Raw genomic sequence first — 22,941 nt, 5'->3', positions numbered from 1 at the left:
TTGGTTGTAGAACTGGGATTTTGGATCTCTTTCAAAAGACCTGCGTGTAGCTATTATAGCTGATATACTTTTGGCATTCTGTGTCATAAGCCTCCAAGTTCTGCGTACAGGAGGCCAGGTAGAGGGCTCACTCACCGAGACACCCTCAAAGGCCGAAGAGTTGAGCGCCCGGTATATCTCGTCTGTAATGTTTCGGTTGTTGTAATTGAAGTCTTCAAGACGCAGGCCCTTCTTCACCAGCTCCGCTGAGGTCTTGTTTAGCGCAAGAGCCAGAGCCCAAATGGCATCATAGGCTAGCGGAGCCTCCTGGAAGCCTCCTGTCTCCTCAGGAGACTTTTCCACACGCTTCGTCAGCTTTTCAATGAACTCTTGGGATGTCTAGAGAGGGAAAAGGGAGACCATTTTCACTCCTGCAGAAAGCAGCACTCTATGCTGAAGGAGATCATAGGACTCTTCATCCGTGTTTCAAATTAGGACTTTTTTGCATTTACAAAGCAGTAAATAAATCCCAAGATTAAGACCTACTGAAAGATGCATTAGAATTTGCTATATATGGAATGCAAAGGAACCAACACTGGGATTAAAAATGGAGGAAAGATCTGAAATACCAAATATCCACAAAAAACATGACCTTTTTTAAAGGGCTATTCATTCATTCATTCATTCATACATACACAAATAACCCACTTTGGGTGCAATCCTAACCCCTTATGTTAGTGCTTTCCAACAGTGGCATAGCAGCGTCAATGGGACATGTGCTGCATCCTGCAGTTGGGTGTCACTCACGGAGGCCTCCTCAAAGCAGGGGAATGTTTGTTCCCTTCCCTCAGAGCTGCAATGCTCTTATGACAGTGCTGGAATGCTCTGACATAAGGGGTTAGGATTGCGCCCTTTATCTCCCTAATGGACATTCGTTACTAGCTTAAACATTACAGACAATCAGACGGCTTTAAAAGTGGGCTGGACAAAATCATGGAAGACAGGTCCATCAACGGCTTAGTCATAAAGGCTATGTACTACCTGCAAGTTCAGTTGCAGAATGCCTCTGAATGGGAGCTGCAGAGGAGCAATGGAGCGAGGGAAGCACGCCTTTCTTTATGCAAGAGGCAGCTAGTGAGCCACTCTGGGGAAAAGGATGCTGGATGGGCCCTTGGCCTGATCCTGCAGGGCTTTCCTTATGCTCTTCTGTCCTCAAATTGCTTCAAAAGGGCAAGGAAACGGCACCTTTCCCAGGCAAAAGAGCAATGATATTTAAACAGGCGGTTGCTTTTTATCAGAAGGACAAGGCTGACTTTTTTTTTTAAATATCAGGCTATCATGTCATACAGTTGACATTAAGATACTTAACATTTACCTAACATTTTCTGAAGATTATCTGGATGTCGTCCTCACAAGAACCCTGGAAGGTAACAGCCCAACCCCACCCCCTGCCAGCTTGCGCGATGCAGCACTACGGAGCACAATCTGCGTGCTATGGTTGGGGGTGGGTGGGGTGATGAGACAGCATGGGAGAGGTAAGTAAAAATCTTTCCTACTTACCTCCCCAGAGGCCTTCTGGCCTCCAATGGATCTCCTAAGACCTATGCCAACTATTTAGCCGATGTACGTCTGAGGAGCCTCAAAGAATGTGTCAGACCAGGAAAAGGTGAATAGGATCTTGGTGTGCGCCACTGAAATCCTTGCCCCCCCACCCAGATTCAGACCACTCCCCACCCTGATCCTCCCCTGGACCACCTCCAATGCCACCTTACCTGCTCTGGTGCAGGTCAAGTGAGCCACTGGCGCACATGCCATGAAATCCCCAGACCATTTCTGCTAGCAGCCCTGAACCACATAGCAGTGGTATGGCTTTTTGCAATGCCAGACCAGGACTTCTGGCAGCACATTGCTGCCAAAAGCCCCAGTATTGTTTTTCCTATATTGCAGCCAGATCACTTAGGACACAATCCTAAAGGGCCGTAGTGCTGGCACTGAGCTCCAGTGCCAGTGCAGCTGCTGTAAATGTGCCATATAGTAGGGATTGCTGGCATCAGGTCAGCGGCAGTCGGCTCTGGACCTAGCGCTGGGTGCAGGATGCCGAATGGCCATCTGGAGGTAAGTGGGATAGCCAGGTGGAAGGGCAGACCTTCGGGGCAGAAGCGAGGTGTTCCAGGACAGGAGAAGGGTGGAATGGGGAGGGCATGGTGGAAGGTAGTGGAACTGGTGGAGACCTCCTCTGCCGGATCCTATCCTCTGTGTTTGGCTACAAAGCCTGACCCGGAGCTTCTCAAGTATGCACCGGCAAAATGGCCCAGCACAGATGTGAGAAGCACCATTGCGGGGCCTGGGGCGAAAGTCCTCTCCCCTTGATGAGACCTCCAGCAGCCAACCGGCAAACGCAGGATACAGAGATCACCACTTTGGTGCTGCTGTTCCTCCAAGCACCAGGAAGGATCCGACTGGGCTGCTAGTGACCCTGTTAGAATATCTCACTCACCTAATGAGAGTTCAGGGCAAAAGGAAGATTCAAAACAGGGAAGTCTTGATTGACAGATCATCAGATTCCACTGACATCATTTCATGCAAAACTTTATTCCCTGACAAAACTGCAAGAACTAGGATTGAACCTTTCAGCAGCAGCAAAACTTGTTTTCACCAGTCGAAAGGAGATCAAGCCATTCAGAACAACAGGGAGAGCAGGGGAGTTATATACAGTTATACACACAAATAAGGTTATTTGTGTGTGTGTTGTGTGGGGGGGGGGGGGGGAGACAGCTTATCAAGGATCCAATGTAAAGTCCTTAATTCTAAATAAAGTTTGGCCTTCACTTAAAAATCTTTTTTATAAAAAATGAGCCAATTCTCTCTGTCATTTTGAAATGACATTAACACAAAATGTCATTTTATTTTTGTTGACAATTTTAAGGAAAGGCGTGTTTCTCGCACTCTGCTTTGGCTTATGTAGAACATGATGTTATGGTAAATGTTTCTGTGATTTCTGAATCTGCAGTCCTCCTTACTGAAATTCACTGCCTCCAGTCATTCACGTGATCCAATCCTTCCTATTTTAAAAAGTGTCTCAGGACATTTTTTTCTTCACTGTCTTCCCCAATTTGCTACAATTTTAACCTAACACCATTTCCCCCCTCCTTTGTGTTACCCCCCTCCTTCCTTTTCCTTAGGTGCCTTCCCATTCAGACGGCAAATTTGCAAGCAGGGACTTGGCACTGTTAATTTTATGTTTGCATGGCACCTTGTTTCTTAAGTGCTTAAGAAGGAATAAATACTGTTATTGGTAGTAGTGGTAGTAGCAGTAGTAGTAAATATCTGAATTAAAAACATATCTCAATTCAAAGAGGTCAGTTGGGCAGGAGGTCTGGTCTAGAGGGTAGAGCCTCCGTTTGCCTGAAGATAACATCCGCAGGTCACCAGTTCGAGGCCACTGGCACCGTGCGACCTTGAAGCAGCTGACAAGCTGAGCCGAGTTATTCCATCTGCTCTGAGCGTGGGAGGATGGAGGCCAGATCAGAAAGAAACATCTGAAATGTTGTGGTTCTTGAAAGATAGAACCTTCTTTCAACTGTAAAAATCCCTACGGGGATTTAAATAGCCTGCCTATGTAAACTGCCTTGAATAAAGTCTGAGGAGAAATCTGATGACCAAAAAAGGCGGTATATAAGTACCTGTATTATTATTATCAGGTCGTAGCCCTAGAATCTGTTCTCGAGAACAGATGTCAGCTCAGGGACATTAGACAGCACTGCTTTGAACAGGTGCAGAGCACACTTCCTTCAGCAGTGAGTAAGTATACCCAATCTCCCCCCATCTGGGAATAAGAGAGGAGGTTTCTGATCAGAGAGCCCAGCTTCCAGGGATGATCCTGGTAGGTCAGACAACCTCTCCTTTTAGATATAAATCACCAACCATTCCCCAAGTGCCTTGAAGCCCTGCCCTCACCATATTGGAGATGCTGCGGGTGTTCTCCCGGATTCAACATGACGATCTCCGTGGTGATGTGCCCTTCCACTGCCTCCTTCATCTCCTCCTCTGTGCAGTTAATATTTGCATCCTTGATGCGGAACCAATTGTCAGCATACCAGCCAATCAGGAACCAGACATACTTCTTCCCAAACAAGCGCTCCTTGTATACCTGTTTCCAGTACCATAAAAAGGAGAACAGAAGGTTGACTAACAAACAAGAGCCCAAGAATGAGGGCCAAGCACGCAGCTTCTCTGCTTGCATATCTGGACTTAGAGCACAACCCGAAAGCTGTGTTGAGCTGGAAAAGGGCCCCTGCGCTGGCTCCTGAGTGTTGCAAATGTGCTGTAAGGCTGGGCTGGTGTCAGCTGGGCTGGCATGGAGACCCGCACTGGCTTAGGAAGGCCAGATAGAGCCCCTGCACTGGCCCAACGGGGCACGTTTGCACCGGGTGGCACAGGGGGTGGGAAAGGGTAGTAAGAGGGCATCCAGGGGGTGGGGGTAGCGTGGAACGGGGGGAGGATCAGGCCCAGGAGGGAGGCAGGACCTGCAACGTCAGGCTGTGCTGAATTCTAACCCCCACTCTCAGCCCAAGCAGTCTTACTTGGGCTGCTCAGATTTGCACCAGCTAAATAAGGCAGGCTGGGGCTCAACATTGGGTAATGGGAAAAAATAGCTCTTAGCCTAAAGTGAGCTCCAGCCAGTACCTAACCTGCACTAGATACAGCGCAGGCCACTGTGGCCTGCCAGTACAGCCACAGGTTACGATTGGACTGGCCAACAATTCCTCTACTCAGCTAGAGATCCTCCTATTCCATATCCAGCATCTCATCCATCCATTCTCCCATCTCACATGCTCCTCAGGGTATCCCAATCTGTTCCTCTTTTGCTTCCCCCAATGCATGCATGTTCCTTTTGCTATAAAATCCATCCAATTTCCATTCATTTCAGTTACAGTTTTGGAACGAAATCACCCACCACCACCCACTACATCTCTGGTTCAGATTGCCCCCCTCCCAAAGCTGCTTCTCCTTGCTGTTTTTTTTTTCTTTCTTTCTTTTTCAAAACTCATCCCGCTCTGTTACCTGCATTTGCTGTTAAGTCTTAACCCCTTCCATGCCACATTGGTTGTACACTTGCTCTTTTTGTGAGTTCTTGGTGTTTCACCTCCACTTGAAAGAAACAACATGAGTTTTCTTTCTTTCTTTCTCTTTCTATTCCAAAAAAACGCCATCCTAGTACACTGTACACATCCTTCATTTATTCATTATTTTGCACAAATACACTCATCTGCTTTCTCTGACCTCATATCTACCATTCCTTGCCTCCTTTTGAGCTCCTGCTCTCCTTTTAAAAACACGTGTCCACTTGTTCTACAACACTGCTACATCTCCTGTTTTCACCCTGTCCACAATTTTCCCTCTCAGGCGTAAAGCCCCCTTCAAGATTACACAAAGTAGTGTGGAAACTATTTCACTGGTGTGACCCACACCCTTGTGCAATGTGTCTGTTAACCCAACCACTATGTGGGCAGGGTTCATCATGGGTCTTTCCTACCTAACTGGCTCTCTACAGGAAGGATGCTAATTGGGCGGGAAAGGATGTGCTACTGGTCCCACCTATGTGGTTGTTTAATTCAGATACACTTTAGATCACACCATGGGGAAAGGGCTCCCACACTGCAGTGTCTGTGTCTGTGCGCATGCATTGACGTAGCTAGGCACACAGCAAGCCTAAACAGGGAGCTGCCCAACAGGTAAGCTAGTGTAGTGGCAATACCATTCCTGCAATTATCTCTGTGGCTATTTGCAAACAGAACTAAAAAGGAACACCCACCTCACAGAAGACCTTCCGTGCCTCAGTCTCATAAAAGAGCCCAACGATGATGCGGGCATCCTGGCGCTGTAACGAGAAAAGTGGGATCAAATGCTCAGAAAGAGACAAGAGCAATCAAATATCAATCAGAGAGGTATGAGCAAGTATTTTGCCACCCACTCTGTTGATTGATTACTTGATTGATTGCTTGATTGATTGATAAATACTGTTGATTGATTGATTGATTGTACCCACTCCCCACAACAAACTATCATGAAATGCATACCTGTTTGTATATATGCCGACCACGGTCTGACATCACTCCCAGCATATGGAGGCAGAGGGCCAGAGATCTGTTCAATCAAGCCCTCTTCTGAACTGTGTCTAGAGTAGACATGCAAACGTCCTCCAGTCCCCAGAAAAGTGCATGGAGATGCACCCCATGCCTTTTCTCACTCACACGTTCCCCAATGAATTCATATGCAGGTTTGAATTACATGATAAGCCACTGAGCTACCACTCGCAAACCCAGACACACAATTCAATCACCATCCATTGATTCATACATTAGGATATTTCCTTAGGTACATTACAAGCACACGAATGAATGCACTTATGCACAGGCTCCCTCACACTCAAGCCATATTACAGTATACTTTCACATACTCAAAGTATTGGGGGGGGGGAGGAACTCTCACATCTACATTCTGGAAATCCCCAATGTGCCCCAAACTTTAAATTGATACAAACACATCTATAAGCAAAGCTTTCTCTTGGACTGATTGTGGAAGGAGACGTGTTCATATGTTACTGTAGTGTACGGGGAGAAGACGCTATGCTTGACATGACTCCTATAATTCTTTGCATTCATCCAATGCCTGCACCAGGTTCCTGGGAGCCCAAGGCCACTGGGGCCATCATGGCGCTACCCACCGATACTCTCCTGGTGCATTGGGTGTGACCTCTACCACCAGTACTGAGGGTTCAGGGGATGCTCTGACTGGGTGGATTTTCTGATGCCCAACCAGTGACCAACTTGGCTGTTTTGTTTCCACCCTTGCTTCTATTTTCCAGTGAGTTGATTCTTACACTGATGAACAGAAAAGCCTGCCAATATATTGATTCTTTGACACTTTAACAATATAATGATCTAGCCAATGGGGGAGGTTCATGACTAAAGACATTTCTCAGACTGTAGAAACAAAACAATAGAACTTAGGACTTGCCTTGCTGCATTAAGACCAGCATTCAGTCTCCAACAAAGACAAGCCAGATACCTCTAAAGTTCACAAGCAGGGCACAAAAACAGCCATTCTCTTTTCGTTGTCTAAGCACCCAGGACTCAGAGGTGTGCCACCTCTGACGACGGAGACTCTAATCACCACTGATCCTCTATGGATCGATCTAACCTAAAGGTTCCCAAAGTGTCTGCTCCGGTGCTCCAGGGTGCCATGGCACACTCACATGGCCTCTTCTTCCTGGTTCACTGGGCCAACATTGTGCGGGATCTCATGAGACTGTGTGAGATCTCATGAGATCCTGCACTATTCTTGCAAGATCTCATGCTAATAGCATGAGAATTCGCACAATGTTGGCCCAGCAAGCCAGGAAGAGGCTGCAGGACACCACGTAGCGCCCTTGTGAATGCAAAAGGTCCCGTGGATGTGGTAATAACCACTGGTCTAATCCTTTAAAGAAGCTATCTAATCTACTTGCATTACCATATACTATGACAGTGAATTCCCAAGTACTTTTCCTTGTTCCTCTGGAACCTACTGTTCATCAGACAGGTAGACTCTGCATTCAGAAGAATCCACTATGAATTCTGCCTGCTGGAAGGAGACAAGGTGCTTGATGAGAGACACTGTCACTTGTTCTTTCTCCTTGCAGAGCTAGTGCTGATGCTGCTTTATTAATGATGAATACTGAGCCTGAGTATCTGACCCCACCATTATTAGCCAGCAAAATACCCATCATTGTTGCCCATCCCCATGGCAGTGGGACTGCATAATGCTCATGTGCTACAGTCCCACAGGATCCCTGCAAGCAGGTGGCGAAACACCTGGAGTCGGAGGCAGGTTTTGCCCCACTTCAAATGGTATCCCCGGGTATGGCTCTTATTGTCTTCCAAAGGAACCAGCGCGGTCGCTTGCAAATAAGAAAGGCGACAAGCAGCTGTATTTCAAGTGCCTCAGGAGGACTCCTCTCGCAACCCTGGCCTTTTGAAAGAAAGAGAAGTGCCACTTGCAGAAGCTGGCTCATTTATTCTGGGGGCATCCACTCTCCCCTGTGCAGACGCTGTCAGGACAACAGGGAGTCTGCCCATCTGTCAGCTCCAAGGAGGGCAGCTGCCACCAGAATGCGCGAGGCGCTGCTTCAGTCCCTGCCTGGTTTCCAGCAGAAGGCAAGGGTTACAGGAGGTATGTGGATGGCAGGGACACCTGGGGATATGTCCTGGCTGGGAACGCAGGGCAGGTTGGAGCAGGTGGGCGCTGACAGCTGACTCCCCAGCTGCCACCACTGATATCAGTGGAAGGCAGGTATACAGCCTGACTCCTTTGGTAAATGAAGCCAGCTTACTGGTAGAGCCATGCGAGCGGCGGGTCTGTTGGGGGAGCACGGGGGCAAAAGCCCCAGGCACTGTGTCTGCAGGTCCTGTGGGGGTGGCACCCTTGTGCCCACTGTGGTGCTACCTCCACCCGTGTGCCACCACTGCCTGCCCTCTGGAGCTGTTTTGGGGGCAGACAAAGCCCAGTGAGGCTTCTGAAGCTTCTGGAGCACCCTTAAAGGTATTTCCAGTTTTCTGTCAGAAAAAGCCTCAGAAGGCTTTTGGGGCACCAAGGGGAAGGTTGCACAAGGCTCCATGCGACTAGGTAAGTATGGGAAGGGGGTGACGTGTTGCGGGGGGGGCAGTATGTTGCAAGCCTGGCCCTGGCTGCTACGGCGGCTAGGTTCATAACTGAGCCATGCAGAAAGTCCCAGGCTCAAACCTGGATGTGCTTCTGCCAGTCAATCTCAGCAATTCTGAGCTGGGTGGATCAGTGGTCCGATTCGGTACGAGGAAACGTCATATACTTTTATGAATGCCGGCAGTTGTGAGGTGACATGATGGATTGCAGATCTCCCCTTGTTCAGATGGTGACAGCATGTCAACTAGTCCACAGGGGTTAAATTTTTCACGGCTCACACAAGGTCTCTTAAAGCGATAAGCTACCCCATGCGATAAGACATACATGCAGAGTACCCAACTTTTGAACTGGCCCCTGCAGCTGTCCCTTGAGCAGCAGATTAATCCACAGCAGTGGGGCTGATGGAAGTGTTTAGCTCACATCAGGAAAGGCTTCACTTGCTGTTTTGGACAGATCAAACCTCTGTTAAAGGGACCGGGGTAGGCCTAGCCAGTTGGCAACTGCAGATACCATACATGTGTACATAGATGCATATTCCTGCACTTATGTGGACTGCTGTCTACTACATGTACATTTTCCCATTGCACATGAATTTATTTAGAACTGTCCCCCCCCCCACTCCAAATGCTCACAACAAGAACAACAACAGCACCCAGTAAAACTTCACTGCAATGTCCTTTCCCTCTGCATACAACCCCAAAGGTCAGCTGTTGCAATGAGTTAGGAACATGATGCATTATAGGATATCCTCTACAAGTCTGTATCTGAACCACCAAGGTTCATTTCTAAAGGGCAAGGCTCTGCTGAGCCATCTGTCCACCTTCCAGACCTTGGCTAGTCCTTGAAGCCACGAATTGCCTTTAGTTTCATCCCTGAGACCAGGTGCATGTTGGTTATGATAAGCAAGACATATCCTGCTTTATGTGCTATACAAAGGAACCCCCGAGGCTATTGTTGATTTTCCGAAATCAGGTCATGTCCTCCTGTCAATTTCGGAACTAGCATTCCTGTAAATATTTATTGCATTTTTTAAAAAAATCCCACACTACCTACACAGAATTCAAGGTGACACATCCTGTGAGGAAGGTTGGGCTGAGAGATGATGTTCCCTCAGTGAGCTTCATGGCTGAGCTGGGTCCAAGCCCCGTTCCTCTCAGTCCCAATTTGACACACTGACCACATCACTGGCCTTCAAAACACACAGTCATGTCTTTTCTAAGGGATCTTCTGTTTGGAGTTATCAGAAGCCACTATGACCTCTGAATTCCAGTCTGCATCTTCTGCCAAGAGGGAGGAAAGGGACATTGATATCTGACTCAACTACCTTTTCAGACTGCCATTTCCTTTACAGTCAAGAAAGAGATAGCCTTATTGCCTTTTCTTTTATAATCAAGGAAGAGATAACCTGTCTGCCCATTATATCAGCTGCACCAAGTATGCAGAGTTGGAATCATTGTGCCCTTTTTTCATTTCCTGGACTGCCATTCTATGTTCTCTTTCTTTCTCTAATAAACTGAACTTCTTGGTTACTTCGACCCGCGCATTCCAACCTGGAAGGGATCCTAATGGTTCTTACCTCATCTCACATTAATGCCTTTGTCTGTCTGGTCAAGTTGCTGAGAAAGGGGATACTACCCTGTAGATGAAACTGGGTGTTTTGAGATTGAAAGTTGGCCAGAGTGTCACGAGGCACCTCAGATCTCTCCTCATAATAAAACAGAACCCTGCTGCTCTTTAACAAGTAGGTGGTAGTCACTTTTGATTTTTGAGTGGTTTTTAGAGTACATGGATTCTCAGTATCAGAGCTGGAACAACCAGATGGTCCTCTCCTCAAATCCATTTTTATATGTTGCCCCATGTGGTAAAGCAGCTACCATGTTTTCCAGACTCACAAAGAGAGTCTGGTCCAACAAGAAGCTGACGGAACATACCAAGATCCAGGTCTACAGAGCTTGCGTCCTGAGTATACTTCTGTACTGCAGCGAGTCATGGACTCTTTGCTCACAACAGGAGAGGAAACTGAACGCTTTCCACATGTGCTGCCTCCAATGCATCCTCGGCATCACCTGGCAGGACAAAGTTCCAAACAACACAGTCCTGGAACGAGCTGGAATCCTTAGCATGTATGCACTGCTGAAACAGAGATGCCTGCGTTGGCTCGGTCATGTTGTGAGAATGGAGAACTCGTGCAAGGAAAGCGCCCTACAGGTAGACCACAGCTGCAATACAAGGACATCTGCAAGAGGGATCTGAAGGCCTTAAGAGTGGACCTCAACAGGTGGGAAACCCTGGCCTCTGAGCGGCCCGCTTGGAGGCAGGCTGTGCAGCATGGCCTTTCCCAGTTTGAAGAGACACTTGGCCAACAGTCTGAGGCAAAGAGGCAAAGAAGGAAGGCCCATAGCCAGGGAGACAGACCAGGGACAGACTGCACTTGCTCCCGGTGTGGAAGGGATTGTTACTCCCGAATCGGCCTTTTCAGCCACACTAGACGCTGTTCCAGAACCACCATTCAGAGCGCGATACCATAGTCTTTTGAGACTGAAGGTTGCCAACAATGGTGTGGTGATAGGGAAAGGAGGAGTATGAAGTCTCCAAAAGACCCCAGAGATGTTACACCAGCCCAAACTGGTTGGTCTTAGAACACTTTCAGAACGTGTTCAGCTTGGACTTGGGGTGAGTAAAGAGGGTTCAATAACTGGGGAAAGAGCCACCAAGAATACCCTTCATGTGCTCTTGCTCCTGAACCATGCATAGAGGGTATGATTTACAGCAGCGTTTCTCAATGTTTTCCCCTGCCACACCACTTTGCATGGTCCACCTATTGGAAGCATCACTGGAAGAAACTGGCAATAATGTAATTGCCAGTTTCTAGTTTGGAAAGCCAGGTGTGACACAACAAACAGTGGTAAGAGGCTAAGGGCAGATGGGAGGGCTTTCTCAAGCATGCAAAAAGCACATGCTGAGCCAAGCCCCCTACCACTGATTGTTGCACTGCACTGCACTGCACTGCTGGTCTTGTTGCCAGGTGAGGGTCTGCAGGTCCTGCGTGTACCATCAGAAACCACCTCAAGTACCACTGATGGTACAATTACAACTGGTTGAGAAACTCTTAGAGCACTGGTTATCCACCTTTAGGAGCCTGTGAAGCACTGAGACAAAAATTGGAATTGTTGTGGACCACAGGCAAACCCCCCACTCCCCTGCAGACACACACAAAATTAAATTTGGTAGTCCATGGGGGAGTACTTGGTGAGATGCTGCAAGTGCTAGCTGTGGCTGTGTTTGGTTCATCCTCCACACTCTCTGGTGGCCTGTGGGGAAGTGTCTTCCAAGTAAGCACTCTGCCGCGGACTACCAGGGAGAGCAGAGAATGGACTGCCCACAGCCAACACTTCAGTGCCACTTGCAGCTGCCGGCAGCCTATTCTCTGCCCTCTCTGGTGGTCTGTGGGAAAGCAATTGCTTGGCAAGACACTGGAAGTGATAGGGGGTGATCTCCCCCCACCCCCAAAGACCTCACAGACCACTTCTCAGGGTCTTGCAGACCACCTGTGGTCCACAGACCAAAGACTGAGAACCACGGATTTAGATGGAGTCCTTGATGGGTCTCAGAGAATGCAACAGGGCACATGGAAGGAGGTGGTCTCTAAGGAATGTCGAACTTAAACCTACAGGCAGCACACAGACTCCTCAAGCACTCGGCCAGGCAAACAAGGCTATCACCTTGAGATTCTTGACAGGCACAGCAGGGTCAGAGAAGAAGCTTTGGCGGAAGGTGATCTCAATGCCAGCCTCTTTGACTCGCTCCTCCAGGTCATCCAAAGTCTGTGGGAATACAGAAGAAGGTCTCACGGCAAGCAAAAATGTTTCTGGGGCAAGCACCCCAGAACAAAGCATACTTTTTCAGTAACAATAGCCCCAGGTTTTCATTTCAGTGAAAGGCAGCGCTAGGTTAGGAGATGAATGAGGGGTTAGTTAACATTCAGGCAGCTTTTAGGATTACATTATTAAATTACGGTCAGGTCACATTTAGGGTTAAAAGCGAGGAGAGTGTGTGGAATTCTGCAAAAAAGCTAACCAAATACTGCAACTGGAAACAGATCCATTCTGCAACTAGACTTAAAAATGGAAAATACTATAAATGTAAGGACACTAGCAAGGCACAAATACACTTGCCATTTATTTTTCTCAGAACGTGGATGGTGGTGTCAGGAGGTGAGACATTGGAAGGGAAATATAGACAGGTTGTGCAGGACATTGGTGGGCAAAACAGCTGAGGGACAAGAATTGGGATGGAATGGGAGTGTCTACTAGTGAAAGCCTGCACCTTGACCACATCAGGCTCCTCTTTTTCCTTCTACTTCGCTATGGAAAAAACACATTTTCCTGCCATAAGCAGGTTTAAAATAACAGACATACTATGCAGATTGCAAAACTTTTAACAAGAAGTTGGAGATCTCTTCATTGTCAAAGTCCACATGCAGAAACCATCTACCTTTTTCCTTGAAACCATGAAAGTAAAAGAACTTCACTGAAGCCCTCAGAGGCCAAAGCAGAGTCCTTGATGAAGGTGGAGGGAGAAAAGACTGAGCAGGGAAGGGAAGCACAGAGGGAACAGCAGTCCTACTATAGAGGTGGATCGGGCCTTGGCTCAGTGATAAAGCACAGGTTTTGCGTGCAGAAGGTTCCAGGTTCAATCCCTGGTATCTCCAGGAAGGGCTGGGACTCTTCTGAAACCCTGCCTTGTGTGGATAATGGAGTTAAATGGACCTCTGGCCCAACCTGCATAAGATGGTTTCATATGATGGTCAGTTTCCTTAAGCCTGAGGTAAGCCTCTGTATGAGTAATAACCTACTTTTGAATAAATGTGTACCCACAAGGGAGGCGGAAAATGGGTGGAGAGTCACCAACAGAAAGAGTTCTGGAGCTTTCCCTGCTCAGAGAAAGAGCCACCAGACTAAGAGGACAAGGAACTGGGTGCTAATAGCCCCCTTCCTTGGAGCTGAGGCCAAAAGGGTTCAAAGGTTACCCCAACTCCCTTTCTGCCACTGAAATGAATGGTCTACACACACTTAACTCCATGTGGCATAGTGCCCCGTGGTCTTAAAAAATGAAGACCACCAGGATTCTATATAAGCCATGACATTTTCTGTTCCCAGCCAAACACCGCATCCCCCAGTGCCAGTGTGGCTATGCAAACTTTCTCAATGGGTAAGGACTGAGACTAGACACAGGGCCGAGAATAGGATTCAGCACAGCCACTCCTCGGCCCCGAGGGAAGCAATGGAAATGTACCACGATGAGCTGGAGGGCTTCAGCCCATTTGCTGATCGCCGTTCACACCGAAATCGCCTCATTTGCTTAACATTTGCATTAACGTGATGGACACTGGAACACAGCTGGCGGAAGGGCTCCGCGTCTCCCTGGGTGCCATTTGTGTGATTTCTTTGTCTGGAGCTTGAAGTGGCAATTCGTCTTAGGACATCTTGGAGAGGAGCAGCAGGCCATTGAGCTCGGAGATGACATTTATTAAGATTCAGGAGAAAAAAAGGACACAGAAATGTACATTCTGCTGGAGAGAGTAGCCTGGAGGCACACGACAGGCATCCTTAACTCTTCTCCTATCCCTTCCTTCTGTTTCTTGCCATTGCTTCTCCTCCCAGTGGTGTAGCTAGCAGGGCTTGGGGGTCGCTTGCCCCGGGTACTTCTCCTTGAGGGGGTGTCAAGGCGGGTGCCTTTTGGAGGCCTTCTGAGACCCTGGGAGGCCATGTGCAAAAACCGGAAGTGCCTTTCTAAGGCCTTCAGGAGGCCTTCTGAGGTGTGTGTGTGTGGGGGGGGTTGTCTAGGGGAGTGTTAAAAATTTATAGACCCCCAAGTGCCAGATGCCCTAGTTACACCACTGCCTATTCCCTTCCTTCTCCCCACAGCTGTACTTCTACCCTTTATACGACTCTGGTCCAAATCCTAACCAACTTTCTAGCACTGACATAGTTGTATCAATGGGGCATGTGCTGTATCCTGCAGTTTGGGGGCAGTCACAGAGGCCTCCTCAAGGTAAGGGAATGTTTGTTCCCTTACCTTGGAGCTGCACTGCCCTCACTTTGGTGCTGGAAAGTTGGTTAGGATTGTGCCCGCTGTGTAGCACCATGCACACTGACAATGGGTATAATAAATAATATCGGTATTGATTGCCTGTTCTCATTAAGCAAAATGTTTTCAAGCTATCTTAAAGACTAGCCGTTTATTTTAAATGAAAGAGAAAATCCTCCGGATTCCTTACAAGGATCCCCAAGCCCCAACCATCAAAGATAACGTGTGGTTTTTAAAGTTGCCCATTTGCTTGTAGGATAAAAGGATGATTGTTAAGGTTAAGGCTGAAGGGAACATCATGGGGATTAGGACTACAAAAAAGAGCATTACAATTGAGTTGGATTTTGTTTTAGAGTCAGTCTGAACAAGGAGGGGAAATCTTAAGGCAGTGAATTTAGACTGAGGAGTAGCTTTGTGTTCTGTCAGCCAGTAACAGGGGTGATCTTTAGGTTTTGTGTTGTTGTTTTTTTAAAAAAAAAACAATGAATGTCAAGATTCTCGGATGCTGAAGACTGTCAGTCATGTGATAGTGAAGATTCTGTTATTTGCAGAAGATGCTTAAAGCATACGAATAGGCAGCTACTTGGATTAAATGATGGATTCGATCAAAAGGAATGGAAGTTACTCAGCTGTCTTTTAATGACGGATAAATGGAATTTGTATAGTGGAATGCACACAGTAATTCTATACCAGGGGTGTCCAAACTTTTTGGCAGGAGGGCCACATCATCTCTCTGACACTGTGTTAGGAGCCGGGGGAAAAAGAATTAATTTACATTTCAAATTTGAATAAATCTACATACATTAATATTTTAGAGATGGAACTTCTATGACTGAATGAAGGTCTTGCAATAGCTCAAGGTCTACAAAAGGCCTTGCACAAAGCAAGGTCGGGCTTTCCTTTGCTGCCACTGCTGCATCACAAATGTGAAACAGCAAGTAGTGGAGGGAGCCCTCATCCCACAGCTCATGTGAAAGGTTGAACAGTCACCCTCATGCTGAGAGCACTTGCGTCGGGCAAGCATGGGCTCCAGCAAGTCTCCAGAGGGCCAGAGTCTCATTGGAGACTGGGAGCTTCCCGCGGGCCACATTGGGAGTCCCTGAGGGCCGCAAGTGGCCCCCGGGCCGGGGTTTGGGCACCCCTGTTCTATACCACTGAACAGAACATTACTTTTATAAAATCAGACACTTGTAGGGCCCAATTCTATACAATTATCCAATGCTGGTGCAATCATGCCAGTGGAATGTGTGTGGCATCCTGTGGTGGAGGGGCAGTCAGTGGGGCAGTCAATCTTTGCCAGAGAACAGCAAAACGACCATTACTGTGTGACAGCTGGGTGTGTCCAAGAACCACTGGGTGTACATTGTGTTTCCCTGTGAAACATCAGCCCCTGGGGACAAGTGCAGTGTCCAGGACAGGTTTTTGCCTTCACCATAACAGTGTTTTCAAGAGCTTCCATTGCACTCCCATTATTCTCCTGGGGATAAAAAGCAACCCTTCTGTGTACATCGGAAAAAGCAAAGGAGTGCCTTTGAGGACAGAGCGGCTACTGGGATTCATCCAGCTCTTCGCCCCAGTGATCCAATGTTTGAAAGGTTTAGCCTTCTCTTTATGGAATGGAGCAGTAGCTCAGCGGCAGAACAGATCTGATATTGCCAGTTAAAAGGATTTGGGGTAGAAGACCTGAGAAGGACAATGAAGAAGCCACTCTAGTCAGAGTAGGCACCACAGGGCTAGACAGACCTGTGGTTTGATTCAGTATATGGCATATTTGTATGTTAACTGTGTTACAGGTTGTAGCCCATTCCCTTGAACTCATAAAACTGAACATAGCCTGCCTCTGAACAAGGTTAGAGTTGATGGAACCCTGGGCACTGCCTCCTATAGATATACACTACAAGGCTGATTCATACACCTTGTGGCTCTTTCCTGGGTTAAGACCGGTGTCATGGATTATGGGTTAGGGCTGGGTACGGGGTCCGTGCTCTATGAACCCATCAGATGCGATAGCAGAGCTAAAACGTAATGGTTGGGGTTGGAGGGTCAGGGCTGGGGGCTCCATACCGAGGTGAACACCTCTGTGGTCTGCTGGATGGTAGCAATCTTGGTCCAGCCCCACTTCTTGAAGAGCTGCACGCGGGTTGGGTTATGCAGCGTGGCTGAAGGGTGAGTGCGGAAGAAGGTGGGGAAACGCTGGCGGTTCGACAGTGCTGGAGAGCTGGAACCATAGGAGAGCTGGAAGAAAGCAGAAGATGGAGGCACAGCTAAGCAAGCAAGCAAACAGTTGGTCTTCTCCAGCGGTAGAGTCAAAATTTCCCACCTGCTTCTCCATCCCCATCCCCCGTTCACAGAATGACCCTCAAGACTTTCTGGTTTAACTCTTCAAATACAAATGCCTGATCCATCTATTTTGACCCCCTCCCACCTGTTCCCCAACGAAATTTCAAAACTGAGAGATGCCGGAGTTGATGGCTTGTGGTTTTTCAAGCAGATTTTATCTGAAATCTTTGTGTGGCATCCCCCCTCCTGTGCCAGATATGCGGGGGATGTGGCTGTGCTCAGGCAATGTTGGGAAAAAAAACACTCTGTACATGCTCAGAAGCTTTCGCTGCACAAATTTCAGGGCTGAAAACAGGTTCAGGGCTGAACCCTGGTTCAAATTAAAACCTGGCAGTCTCCTACCTCAACAGCCACCACACACACAAATATGCAGTATAAGAGGTGCTTACCACAATGAGGTTCCACATGCGCGCAGCCTCCGCCACCAAGGTGGAAACACTGCTGCAGCCCGGCATTAGGATAATCTTGATGGGGTCATTGTAGAGGAGCTCATAGAGAAATTTGGTGGCCACACCAGGTTCACACTGTGGACAGAGGTAGCAGTGTCACAAGGGTTTGTGCCAACCGGCCAGTGCTTCACCCCCATGATGGATCTCCTCCCATGCAGTGGGTTGGGCAATGCATCATCGCCCCTCCACATTGGTTTTTTGGCTATAACTTTCGATAGAGATATTTCAACATGGTTTATTTCATTGCATTCTTCATGAAATCACATGTTGAATGATATATAACATAAGGGTATTATTTGAAAGTGCCAAGATTTAAAAAATTTTGGCCAGTAGAAGTGTCAGCCCTCCCCCGTGCATGTCACCCAGTGCAGCCTGAGATGCCATTGGGCAGAGGACAAATCACAGAGGTAGTGGTGTACTCATAACTGCTCCCTGTACTTCCCATTCAGAACTCAGAGCCAACCTGGGAGCCACTACGAAAAGGCTTGAGGAAACGGCTCCTAATCACTTATTTTAGAGTCCAACGACACTGTATACGTGCTCAGGAGCTATGTGGTTTCTGTCCAGAGTAATTGCAAGTTAGGTGGGTAGGACGGGCATGGATGGCTGGAGCCTGGCAAGCAAGTGGAGGAGCTGGGCTGAGGAAGACAGGTAGCCATGGAAATTCAGCTTCAGAAGAGGCAGGCAGCATGGAGAGTCAACAGTGTGCCGGTTTCCCCTTTCAAATTGGCCACTATCCTCCATAATCCTGAATGCTATCAAAGCACGAACCCGAATGCTATCAAAGCACGAACCTGAGTGCATCTCAGGTCCCCAGCCCAGATCTGAAAAAAGGGGCCAATACTGATGAACCAGGGACCAGTGGGGGGGGGGGGGAGAAGGACCTCACAAAGCAGGTTGTCTGCAGTGAGCTAGCCTGTCCTGCTCCACCCTGAGCAAGGATCGCGGGGGGGGGGGGGGTTGGGGGAGGCAAACAGAACTTGCCGGTATGTAGAAAGAAACCGGGAACAGAGCGGTGCACAAGGCAGGGTCATTACATAACAAGGAAAGAATCGCCTTGCTGGAGTAGACCAGAGAATCTTCTTGCCCCAACAGTCATCCCATGCTGCCCCATCACCACCAGCCATTCTGAAAGCTCACGGGCAAGGCATGATGGGAGACGGCACCCCTTCTCCTCCCCCCTCCCCGCATCTTGTCTCTTCAGGAGGCAGACTCTGAGCCTGGAGGTCCCATTCTGAGTGATCCAGGCTCGCAGCCTTGTGCTGAGGTTGATACTGTGAGGGCAAAACAGAAGGCATCACCAAGGCAGGACGTCTGGTGGCTCTTCCACATTGGCTTGGGGTGCTGATGCCAATATTGCTGTCCATCGATCCTCTTCCACCACCTCCCGCCAGCGTGTCACAAATGCCTTTCTGTGTCCCCTTCCCACTTTCACACATCCCTTCAGACCCCTTCCCTGCTGTCTCTCTCTGGGCCACTGTGCCAGCCATCCCGTCCACTACTTCTCTCCCCCCCCCCATCCTGCTCTTGGCTCTGTGCCGCCACCACTGCCACCGCAAGGGGATGATGAATAATTCAGGGCATTGCCACCCGGGAAAGAGGATCAGTTTCCATGGCAACCCCATCAGCAGGCGCTGCCACGGCAACCTGTCAGCGCCAGGGAGTGGGGCTTCAATAGGGAGGGAACAAAGGGAACGCTGGGTGGGGGGTGACTGGGAAGCACAGGGTAGCAAAAGGGGGGGGGAGTGAGAGAAAAAAAGAACAAGCAGGGCAGGGAGGGGGGATGCATGTGTGGGAGGAGGGACAGACAGCCGGATGGAGACTGAGGCATACAGGGGTGGGTGGCTGACTGTGTTCAGGGACAGGCAAAAGGCTTCTTGGGGATGGGCAGAAACACAGAATGGAAAGGTGTTTGTGAAAATAATCGCTGAGAACAGAGGAATGGGGAAGGACAGATGGAGAGAGAACAGACACCTTGGCAGATAAACAGCAAGATGGAAATGGACGGGGACATCAGTTGGGGGAGACGCAAATTGCATTGGACAACTGGGAACAAGGAAAGAAGACGTAGATGTTGGCACAAGTGCGGGGACAGCCAGACAGAGAGTGGGGAGGGCATGAGGGTTTGCGGGGGCGGAGATGTTAGAAGAGTGGGCATGGGATCCAGCTGAGTTTGCCAAAGTGCGTACAAGGAACTATGGGGCTGTGCAGCAAAACGCGCATGGCAAGCTCCAGTGCACTGGAATACGGGAATTCTTGGAAGTCATGCACACACATACACACCCACTGGGACCGTTTTTACTCATGTACATGCCCAGGGCAATGCAATCAATCTACAGGCACAAATTCCACTGAGATGGGAAATTATAAGCAACACAGCAAATGCCATCGCAGAGTCAGGTTGGGTGTCTCAATCTATTGATGAGGTTCTCAAACCTGGGAGGGAAACATGGCCTAATTACTGAAACATATGAGATTTTTACTTCAATCACTTTCCCACAAGTCAGGAGACTTGTTCAGGCTAGGGAACCGAGAGCTCCCTGGCTATGAGAACATCTGAGGAAGTTTAAGCTATAAGGGGAGCACCTTTCCATCCCTCCATCAGGTTTCTGTTCTCACTCTTGGTTCCTGGAACATTTTGATGCCCAGAGTCAGTGTCTGCTCCAAAGTGTCCCAGTGAACATAAAAACAGAGGCATGAAAGCTAAGTGGGAGCTCAATAGGGTTGGACGGGTTGTCAACAGGTATGATCAGAAACGCATGTATTGGAAATCAAACGGCAGTGGTGTCATAGGGTTTTCGTCACCCAATGCAGGAGGCCAATGCGCTAACCTTATGATGGACTTCCTCCCATGCAGTCGGCAGGGCAACACACTGGCCCGTGGGCATGGTGATGTGCCACTGCCGCACCCCAATGGCTTTTTGTAAATAACGTTTGATCAAATAGAAATATTTCAACACTATTTGTTTCGTTGCATTCTACAGGAAATTACGCATTGATTGATATATAACATGATGGTATTATTTGAAAATACCAAGATTTAAAATTTTTTGGCCAGTAGTGGTGTCACCTCCCCCCCCCCCCCGGGCATGTCAGCCGGTGCAGCCCACACTCCCAGCACATCCCTAGTGACACCACTGTCAAACAGAATTTGCATGTGGAGAGAGGCACAAGTGCGCAGGAGATGCAGCAATGGCAGGTACAAATGCAGGCAGAATGCATGAATAACGAGGCACTGGTGAGTAAGGGGAAAAGCAAAGGACAGAACCACCTGTGATAAAGTTTGGCTGCACAAACGCCATGCTGTCCTTCAGTTTCACAGAACTCTGGTCACCTTCTGAGGGCTGGCACGGAAGAATACTTGTCAAGGCCCAGATCTGGCTTGATGGCTTATTGCCCTAAAGCCAATTTTGCAGTTGCATTGAAAAGGGGAGCATGGGTTAGTGGCCGAGCACATGTGTGGTGTGTAAACAGGTCAAGGCTCGTTCTCTGGCACTTCCAAGGGGGTCTGGGAAAGACCTTTGTCTGAAGAGCCCCAGCATTGGAGAGCTGCTGCCTGTCAGGGTTGCAAATACTGAGGCAGGTGGACCAGTGGGTTGACTCAGCAGGAGCCAGCTTCAGGGGGACTCAGGAACACGGTCTCATATCAGGCTAGAGACCCTATACTGAGTGAGTATTTGCAGATGCTGGACTGCCTTCTTATTTTGCACTCACACCCTAACTTGACCCCACACTGGCCATACTTCAGTCCCCATCCCCCCACTTGAGAGGCTTTCTTATCCAAGGGCTCACAAAGCCAGCCCTGGGAGAGGGGAATTTTGCTCTCTGACCCTCTTTCAAATGGTGAAACCCCCCACCCCCAGAAGCGATGGGGCTGCTGCACTCATGGGATCAGACTCTGTCATTGCCCTCTTCTCACTAGTCCTGAGTGGAATTTCAGCATTTCAGTCCATCCAGGCTTAGAACCCAAGGCACAACTTTCAACCAAGCCCATGGCACTAATAGAGGCTTCTCACTCAGGTCAGGAACACAAGTGATGTGCATTCCATCTCACCTGTGGTCACGTGATCCATCAGGCTACCATGTTCAACCTCCTACCCCCATCACAACGTGTCCTTTCTAGACCCGCAACCCAAGAGACAATCACCTACAAAAACCCTAAACCTGTCACAATAAGCCCCACTCCTCAGCCCCCAGACTGGTCCATGTGGCCAGCAATTGCTGCTAGACAATCCAGAGGGCCCACAGTCTGAACATCAATCCCGTTAACATCAGTAGCGCCTGCAATGCTCCCTCCAATCTTATTTCCAAACCTAGAAAAGTACCACCATGGCCACTAGCCCTGCATGCACAAGTCTCCCCTTCTCTTGACAGAAGCTAAATCCTTAATTCTACGCGGTCCCAGTTCCTCATAAGTCCATTTAAAATATGACCCACCAGCATCTCTTTGCTTGTGTTTCCCTGGCCACCCATGTGTGCACCACTCTCTTGTGTCTGTAAGTCTCAACCAAACCTTCCTCCCTGTAGGCCCCTTCCAGCCAGTGCTAGCTCTGGGCATACTCTCCAGACTCTTTTTTTTGCCATAAGCACCATTGCTGCCACTTCTAAGTTCACACACACACATACACATGGGAGTGCGCACTCAGGTCCCCTTCCCTCTCCATTTCATCTTGGGACACAGCATCCCTTGCACGTACTTTCCCAAACACCCTGTAAGGCTGTGTGGCACTACCGCCCCCACCCCACCGCAAGCTCCCCACCTCAAGCCATTGGGCTTTGGCTTCTATGGCATGACCATGGCTCAGCCATTTCTTCCACCCCTCACCTTTAGCCCTGCTGGACACTGCAGCGTTTGACAAGTGACAGGGCTGCAAAGGAATCTGCCTAGGGATGCTCTGAGACCTAAGGTGACAACAAGGTGACAGGAAGGGACAAAGAACAAGCTCTGACCCTACAGCCAAGCTCTCCTGCCCCTTGCTGCAGCTTGGAGCCCTTGGGCACGAATCCACCTCTGTCATCATCGAATCCACCTCTGCCATCATCGCCACCCCTGTTTCATCTTCCAGCCTTACAGACCTTGCCGGGTGAACCTTCTCTGGGATCCCACCCCAACTTCCCTGGTTCCCTTACCTGTCCTTCCAGGCACCCATCCATCCTCCCATGTGGGAAGTGGGCACTTGGGCATCTTCATGGAATGGAATGCACCCCCTCCCCTGCCACAACTCTCAGACAGCCCAATCCTATGCGTGTCTACTCAGAAGTGAGTCCTATCGAGTTCAGTGGGGTGACTCCTGGGAAAGCATGCATCGGATTGCAGCCCAAAGTTACAATCCTGTCCGCACTTTCCTGGGAGTAAGCCCCACTGACTATGATGGGACTT

The 22,941-nt window shown here is 48.8% G+C and overlaps 1 protein-coding gene across 1 annotated transcript in view; it reads right to left on the bottom strand.

The window, feature by feature from the left end:
• The window catches only part of LOC136641862 (gamma-aminobutyric acid type B receptor subunit 1-like), a 43,246-nt gene that overhangs the window by 19,828 nt on the left and 477 nt on the right, over window positions 1–22,941 (bottom strand). The window contains 7 exon segments of the mRNA XM_066617947.1: window positions 136–378; window positions 3,937–3,960; window positions 3,962–4,129; window positions 5,795–5,860; window positions 12,405–12,506; window positions 16,837–17,007; window positions 17,502–17,636. Of these exon segments, the coding sequence (XP_066474044.1) occupies window positions 136–378; window positions 3,937–3,960; window positions 3,962–4,129; window positions 5,795–5,860; window positions 12,405–12,506; window positions 16,837–17,007; window positions 17,502–17,636 (909 nt within the window).

The sequence above is a fragment of the Tiliqua scincoides genome, chromosome 2, assembly GCF_035046505.1.
Source record: "Tiliqua scincoides isolate rTilSci1 chromosome 2, rTilSci1.hap2, whole genome shotgun sequence".
Lineage (NCBI taxonomy): Eukaryota > Metazoa > Chordata > Lepidosauria > Squamata > Scincidae > Tiliqua > Tiliqua scincoides.
Note: the sequence above shows the minus strand (reverse complement) of the source record. Positions and strands in the feature narration are given on the sequence as shown.